This window comes from Eleginops maclovinus, chromosome 13 (genome assembly GCF_036324505.1).
Source record: "Eleginops maclovinus isolate JMC-PN-2008 ecotype Puerto Natales chromosome 13, JC_Emac_rtc_rv5, whole genome shotgun sequence".
In the NCBI taxonomy this organism is placed as follows: Eukaryota; Metazoa; Chordata; class Actinopteri; order Perciformes; family Eleginopidae; genus Eleginops; species Eleginops maclovinus.
In genome coordinates this window covers 19,645,385-19,653,377 of record NC_086361.1, presented here as the reverse complement: position 1 = coordinate 19,653,377, position 7,993 = coordinate 19,645,385, and the positions used below count along the sequence as shown (strand labels likewise).

The 7,993-nt window shown below is 41.4% G+C and overlaps 1 protein-coding gene across 1 annotated transcript; it reads left to right on the top strand.

The window, feature by feature from the left end:
- Nucleotides 1-589: 589 nt before the first annotated feature.
- On the top strand, nt 590-7,685 carry mturn (maturin, neural progenitor differentiation regulator homolog (Xenopus)). Its single transcript, XM_063899249.1, has 3 exons — nt 590-1,129; nt 5,032-5,154; nt 6,005-7,685. Exons 1-3 carry the CDS (start codon nt 971-973, stop codon nt 6,110-6,112), a joined length of 390 nt encoding a protein of 129 aa, XP_063755319.1. The 5' UTR covers nt 590-970; the 3' UTR covers nt 6,113-7,685.
- Nucleotides 7,686-7,993: the final 308 nt, after the last annotated feature.

Here is a 7,993-nt window from a genome sequence, read left to right as displayed (position 1 = left end):
TATTGTTGCTTTAGGGGTTAGTAACGTTGTTATTATTTTACCCGATGTTATCTTAAAATATTAAATTATTATTATTATTATTATCATCATCATCATCATTATTATATATTATATTGTTATTATTTTATTATTATTATTAGATTATTATTCTATTTATATAAATTAAATCTCAGCTGGATAATTCATCACTGACTTTGGACATGGTAGCTTTCCAATTATAATTTGTGTATAAATTATCTTAGAGCTATTAGAAATACAAATTTCAGAGTGGATCTTGAGAAAATTGTATGGATTTTTTAATAAAGTGTGGGCATATCAAAAGGAATTAATGCCAGTAAGGATATGATTATGCATCTACAGTATAAAATCAGTTTTGATATTTATGATATTACTGAACTGATCATTGTGCGAATCATATACATCTATATTACCTCTATTACATGTTTCTGCATACCACATCATTCTGCAAATAGCTCTATAGAATATTCTTACAGCAGCTTCTATAACAATGTCAAATTCCCAATAGGATTCCTCCCGCATGCAGTCAGCAGCAGGTTGGATGACACAGTAGCTCTGCCTACAGTGAGTGTTGGCAGCAGGCCTGTGCAGCGCCTCGCTTATGGACGGCTGCCCGGCTCCACTGTTCGTCATCGCGTTTTTTCCAGCGTCCTCCTGCGTATGCATGTATGCGACCGACGGGCTGATTTCATAACGTGGAGAGAGGAAGAGAGGAATGGGGCAGTGAGATCGGATGTGCACCAGAACCTGGTAGGCAGTACATTGCACCATCAGTGTTATTATTATCTTCACACGCGGGCCATGCAGACAGTGCTTGAAGAGGCGATGCGGTAGGTAGTGCAGGCTGCTGCTGATGCTGCTGTCCGATCAGCTGTTATTTTTGTCTTGAGCATCATCGCCGTGAAAGATCGAGATCAAGGGACACCACCACCGCAGAACCGGATAACAGAGGATGGAGTTCAAGCATCTGGTGGAGGCGGCGGAGAAGTGGTGCTCCGGTAACCCTTTCGACCTCATATTCGCCGAGGAGGACGACGAGAGGCGGCTGGACTTTTACGCAGAGCCCGGCGTCTCCTTCTACGTACTGTGTCCCGGAGGCAACGACAGTTTCGTAAGTGTCTGCAGGGCCCAGACTCTGTGCTGTGTGTGTTTTATTGTAGGTGTGTCGAGGGTGGGTTGGAGGTGGGGTTGTCTCGGTTTTGTTGATGGACATGGGAGAGCAGAGGAGGGGAAGGGAATGGGGGGGTTTGGGGCGATGATGTCATTTCAATTTGGGTGCACACCCACCCCTCTGTCGATGGTGTTTTTTCCTCCATTATTATCAACTGCGATAACCCTCTGAACCACAGCACCGTCATGCTAGCCAGGTTAGAGAAAACACCAGGCCTGTAACTTTCAAAATAAAAGCCCTGCAGACCACCATGTTGCATTTCGAGCACAAACAGGGCCTGTGGATTAAAATGGAGAAATATGTATGTATCTGAGGGAAATATAGGTTGCTTATTCTGCTTTTCTCTAAAAATGTCCTTTAAGTGACAATCCTTTTTGTGTGGAAGCCAATGCTTGTTGGCAAACAACTCAAACTAAGATTAAACTAGTGTCTCCATAGTTGTCACACTAAATATTTAATTAAAGGTCAATGCTCAGTACACATAAAGTGAATTATTAACAAGGGACACATTTTCACATCTTTATTTTCAAGGAACTACTGCCAGTTTTAAAAAATGTATCCAAATTATTCCAGTAAAGCTACTAAAAATATTTGCCACTGAAGAAGAAATAAAGTAAGCAACCACATCTAAATATTTGATTTTCTTCAGCTGTATTAGCTTCTCACTTGACGGTCTGAAATGTGTCTCTAGGGATTCCCCACTCTGAGATGTAGTAGTAAAAGCATAACAAATCCATTAGTTTTTTTAAGAAGAAAATAAAGTTTTTCCAAGAACAGCCACATGCAAAGGCCTTAAACATGTCAGAGACAGCCTTATTTGTCTTTAATTGTCGATCATAAGTCAAAGTCAAAAGTCAAAAGTCCACTTTATTGTCAAAGTTTCCACATGTGTTATACATACAGAAAATTGAAATACTGTTTCTGGCAGTCCCACAGTGCGAATATAAACAAGAACATATAACATAAAAAGAAAAGAGCGTAGAAAGAAAGGGGGGGGGGTTAAAAAGGGGTATACAGAAAGAAAAAAAACTAAGTAATATATACATAAGCACCTTAAACATATACAATTCCCATACATTTCCAAATAATTCCAGACACAGTAGTGAGGATAGGAGCTCGGGGTCTTCAGCAGTAGTACTTCTTGACACTATTGTATATTGAGCTATACACTCTAGACCAGCACGCTGCAGTGAGCCCTAAAGCCCCCTGAGGCCGGACCCGCCCTGCTTCTCCTCCTCTTGCTCAGTGACAGGGGCTAACAGGGCGTGGGGATGAAGAGCAGATGGAGATGACCCATGAGCCAGGGCGTCTGTTCACTCAATAACACATTATGTCACAGCGTTGGTGCCTGTGTTGTGAGTCTGGACTGTCCTGCAGACAGCAGAGCAGGGCTGCTTAAGAAGGGGCTTCCCATGCGTGTACATCCAGCTGTTGTGTAATCAAAGCATCCTAATGGGGATATCATTAAAGAGAAACATGCACAAATACACACGCACGCACACACACACACACACACACACACACACACACACACACACACACACACACACACACACACACACACACACACACACACCGATGTAGTTGCATAAATACATTGTGGTTGTCTCAACTTCATTTTCTATTTTCCGTCCTTTTTATTTCACTCTACAACCCTCCCATTTTCTCTGTCTAGTGCATGTTAAATGATGCAGCCCTGACACTAATGGACATTAATGGAGACACACACACACACACACACACACTCACACACACACACACACACACACACACACACACACACACACACACACACACACACACACACACACACACACACATCATCATCATCACTGTTCTCTGTCTGCTATGCACTCTCAAATCAGCGTGAATAACTTTCTGTCTCTCTGCAGGACTGTAGAGATTCAGTTACTCTTGCTGGATCAATACCGCTATCAGCAGGATGTTGCACACACACACACACACACACACACACACACACACACACACACACACACACACACACACACACACACACACACACACACACACACACACACACACACAAAACTCTATTTATGTTGTTTTCCCCTCAAAATCTTCCATCATCCTTTCACTGGAGGGCGCTGTGAGATCAGATGCTGTGTTTAGCATCTCAAAATCAAGAACGGTTGTAAGATCTGCGGAAAGATTGGATTTAGCTGCTCCAGCCGCGGCACGCCCTCATGTGAGCTGGAACTAACATCCCAGAGCAGTGACAGGGCTCAATATGTGCCCCGTCTGAAACACTGTGAAAGCAGTTTCCCCTGCCTGATCCACATGATTCTCACATGACTCCTAAAACCATCACTTGAAGATGTGTCCTTTCATGTTATTAAAACTAAATCCTTCATTTTAGCTCAAAATTCCATTAATTTAGCAACTAATATTCAGGAAATGAAGGGTTTTAATGGGATTTAAAGGGATTATTGATGCATGAATTAACATATTTTAACACACTAAGGCATTTTAAAGAGGGTCTTACTTTTCTAATTAAGGTGAACATTCAGGAATGGTTTCCATTATGTTATAAATCGTACGACGATCAGTCCAAAGCGTAAAAAAGTGAATAAAAAGTGATCTTTGACCTCATGTCCATTTATCATACGATCAATAACTTAACACAAGCCGGGTTATGTCCTAACACTAGTTGATAAAGTAGTAATATCACGTTTATGTCCACATTATCCTATAATAAGTCGATGACGCAACATAAGAGGATTATTGTGACAGGTCTTGTTGTTGTCTCATCTCTTAATAACTATTTTTAAACTTTATGACGTTGTGTTTCGTCATAAAAAAGCGGTCTGTTTGTAGATCCACAGGAGTTTATGATTCCAAACACTCATTCAGTAAAATATTATTTAGCAATCGGACCTCAAAAAATCTATCATCCTATACTCTTTGTGTCAGATTCATTCAGGACCTACTTGTCAGGCATTTTCCTGCACGTTCCTGGGTAAATAGTCAGGACGTTGTTTATCTTAGTGTAAAGAAACCCCACAGCATGTTTTGTCATGGTCTTTCCTGACTGCTGTATGTCCTTGAAGAATCATATCTTCCTCTATATCTTGTTTAGTTGCTTTGTTCTAGTTTCTTTGCTGTGCTGCACTTTCCCTGACCCAGCTTTACACATTTACTGGTTCATTCCTGAACGTTGTATGTCACTATACAGCCCACAAAAGGCTGGACTGGTGTATGAAGTGTAACAATACTACAGTATGAATTGTTAGTTAGTTTGCTAATGTTATCACATGAAGGGCAAACCTTTAACCTCCAGATATTTAAGCTTTAGGTTACTGTTCTTTCCTTTTTTCAAAGACATTTAATGTTGGCACATATTGGTAAACCCTTATAACAGATTATTCATGAAGCCTATTGAAGAGGACATTCTATGCTAATCTTCTGGTTCATATATGTGTTTTTAGCCTCAACTGGGACATGTCTCCACGCTTTAAAGTTCATAAATCTCTTTATTTTTCTCATACTGCCTGTGCTGCAGCTCCTCTTTCCCCCCTCTGTCTGAAACCAGAGCCCAGTCTGTCTCTATACAGCTCTGATGTGATTGGTCAACCGCTTAGAGATGTCCCGCCCCTTTGCCTATCACGTACAATGTGTTGGATCGTGAGCCAATAGGGATGTCATTATGTCACACGTAAACAAAGGAGTCCAATCCAAAATTTCAGGCAGGAGGGGGGGGAGAGAGAAACTGTGCCATTTTAACCTTTGCAGACCATTTACATACATGAAAATCTATATTACACACTGCAGGAAAGGGAAAACCCCATAAAGCATAATAAAATGTTCTCTTCTTTTGTCTGCAGCACGTGTGGAGCGAGAGTGAGGACTGCCTTCCCTTCCTACAGTTGGCCCAGGACTACATCTCCTCCTGCGGGAAGAAGACCCTTCTGGAGGTGCTGGAGAAAGTCTTCACGTCCTTCAGGCCTGTAAGGAAAACAAGAACGAGTGACGGTGTTGGGAGTCACTGTTTTTTCTCTTTAACGCGCTGCAACAACACATGGTGACCTCTGCTCGCTGTGTCTGGGTCTGTTACAGCCCTGATACATTCTGTTCTCTCTGCTGCAGACAAAACATGTACAACCCCACCCAGAGCTCGGACCTTTTATTGTTTCCTTGCATTATTAAGGTCTCTTGTGAACCTGCGTCTTGACATTTAAGAGTATTATTATTACAGTTCCATACGTAACAATGCTTAACTTTTCAGCATTTCATTCCTGAAAACAACTAGACCTGAGTTATGTATTGAGTTAAGTTAGGTACTAAAGTTTTCCCAAATGTTTCAAACAAATCTAGAAAGTCCTTCTCATTTGGTTGTATGTGATGGGGGCGTATCCCCCTTGAGCATGTGTCTGTCAGAAGGTAGCATCAATGGACTTTTTATCCAGTTTTAAGACACATTTTTATGATACATGTTTTACTATATATATTAACATGATACATGATTGTAGTCACTGGACTTAGTCATGTTATCAGAGAAACAAGTTAAGCCAACTTAAAAGTGGGAAACTGTCAGCGAAGCACTGATTCTTTACGTAAAATCGCTTTATTCAGTGTTTTAATTGCAGTCGTTAGCATACTTTCACCAAACACTCAAACTCTGTCTTTTAGTATTGTTTTGATTGAGGGAGTGCAAATCACAGAAAATGACATGTTGTGTGTTCAATCTGCCTCCTTACAAGTCACAAAGAAATTGTGTTGGTGCTAATGACACACACACACACCTCTTTAAGCTACAGCCTTTAACACAACCTTCTCCTTCCTCCCCTGTTACTGTAGCTGCTGGGTCTGCCAGACATAGAAGACGACAGTTTTGAGCACTACCACGCTGACATGGAGGGGGAACCGGGGCCCGACCACCAGCAGATGGGGGTCAGCCAGCAGTGATGAATCCCCGGGACAAGGCCTGCAGCTGGGGTAGAGCTGCTCCGAAGCTCTGGGCCTCAACTCATCAGCCCAAAACACTTACACTCTAATCCAAACACACACATACTTACGGCCAACTTGCTAAAAATGCACCACCATGTTCTTGAATGTCAGTGGCTTTGCTTCCCAAAGAGTGCACTCTGGTGCACTGTATTGAACGCCCCCCCCCAAACACACACACACACACATTGTTATAGAAGCTGCTGGGGCTACGTGAGCGGTAGCCACGTACAATGCAAGTATCATAATCATTCACTATCGGGTTAGTAAAAGTTCCACAGCACAGCAATATTACATCAGCCTCAGCTGGCTTTGTTATGCAGAAAAACAGAAAGATGTTACCGCAATACACACACTTCCCCCGTGACTTTGGAGATGAATGTGACCGATAACCTACTTTCTCTGCCAGTCTGTTGACACAGAGGATACACGAGAGCTAGCTGAAAAAACGGGTGTTAGACTGACAGTTTGTGGCTACGTGAATCAACTGAAGTGAAGCAGATTAAGAGAAAGAAAAGAATAAAAAGAGGTGAAGCGGTTTAGTTTTCCACTTCAAACAAGGAGGAAAAACACTGAGAAAAGTAGACTGTAATTAAATGAATTATGTCTACAGATTTCCTATAACGGTATAAAGTTAGTTAACCTGCTTAGAAAGCAATAATATTAAGTTTAAATAGAAAATATTAGGTTCAACTCAATATCATTGCTTTCCACTAACCTAATACAGTTATGTGAAATCTGTTGACATTTTGCATTTAATTAAAGTTCAGTTTTTTCACTGAATTTAGGGAAGTATAGCTGGGACGTAGATTTAAACTAGTTTTAAATACATGGTTAAAATAGTCGCATAGGTTACAGTAAAAAAAGCATTTTTACACCTCATGTGGAAATCAAAATGTGCAGCTTTACAGTAGCATGGATCATTTCTTGAGGTCTCTTAATGTTTCAAAGGCAGTGCACCTCAAAGAGTCACTTAATGAGGACGTTTTTAATCAATGTTACTATCATATGACCATCACAACAAAGGCCCATGCTGCAGCTTAAGCCCTTCCCCGGGCTCATTGTCACATGACACCCTTCTGTCCTGTAGTCTTCCTGCTTGTTCACAGTGTGCCCTTCTTTCTTAGCACAATTATAATGAGTTCCCAAATCTAGCCACTATTTTTCTTTTGGCGTGTGTTGTTTTGGAATCTATCGGCTCCTTTTACAAGGTTTTCTCTTCATCATGAAGTGCACAACTAATTCCCTAAATGATATCAGATGGAGGGAGACAATATTCGTTGCCTGCCACCTTCTGCCTGCCCTGTTATCTCACAGTGTGTTGTTGTATGTCACATCCAGCGCACTGCAACGCTTCCTCGCCTTTCAGAAACACATGCAAGACTGTTTTCAGAGATTCATCTTTAGCCTGTTTTCTTTGGCTTGTAAATGTTTGTCCTTTTTATTGCCTATTTGAATGTTTTATCACGCAGTGTATCTTTTGTTTGTCCTCCGATGTGTGTGGAATTGTTCAATAAACCGTGTGAACAAAGTGTTCCTCGAGCATGTTTCTTTATTTACCCAAGTTAATGGAAGACAAAGCGCCAAACATGGAGGGCTTTTGGTACCGCAGTCTGCTGGTGACCTGCTGCTCTGCCAACAGCCCGCTGGTGTTACTGGGATTGACGTCATACGCCACCTGACGCTCACAGTTAGGGCTGAAAGTCAAGCTGGAGTCAGGTTACTGCAGACAGGAAGCTATACTCCGGCCTTCAGAGTAAAAGCACAAATTGTGTCTGCTGAAAAGGTGGTAGCTTTTTCAAAATGACTAATAAAAGTAAATTGTTGAACAACCAAACTGTA

Coding starts and splice junctions, on each gene's coding strand:
- mturn (XM_063899249.1), top strand. CDS start 971: ATGGAGTTCAAGCATCTGGTGGAGGCGGCGGAGAAGTGGTGCTCCGGT. Junction 1,130..5,031: donor CCGGAGGCAACGACAGTTTC/GTAAGTGTCTGC, acceptor TTTTGTCTGCAG/CACGTGTGGAGCGAGAGTGA. Junction 5,155..6,004: donor TCTTCACGTCCTTCAGGCCT/GTAAGGAAAACA, acceptor CTGTTACTGTAG/CTGCTGGGTCTGCCAGACAT.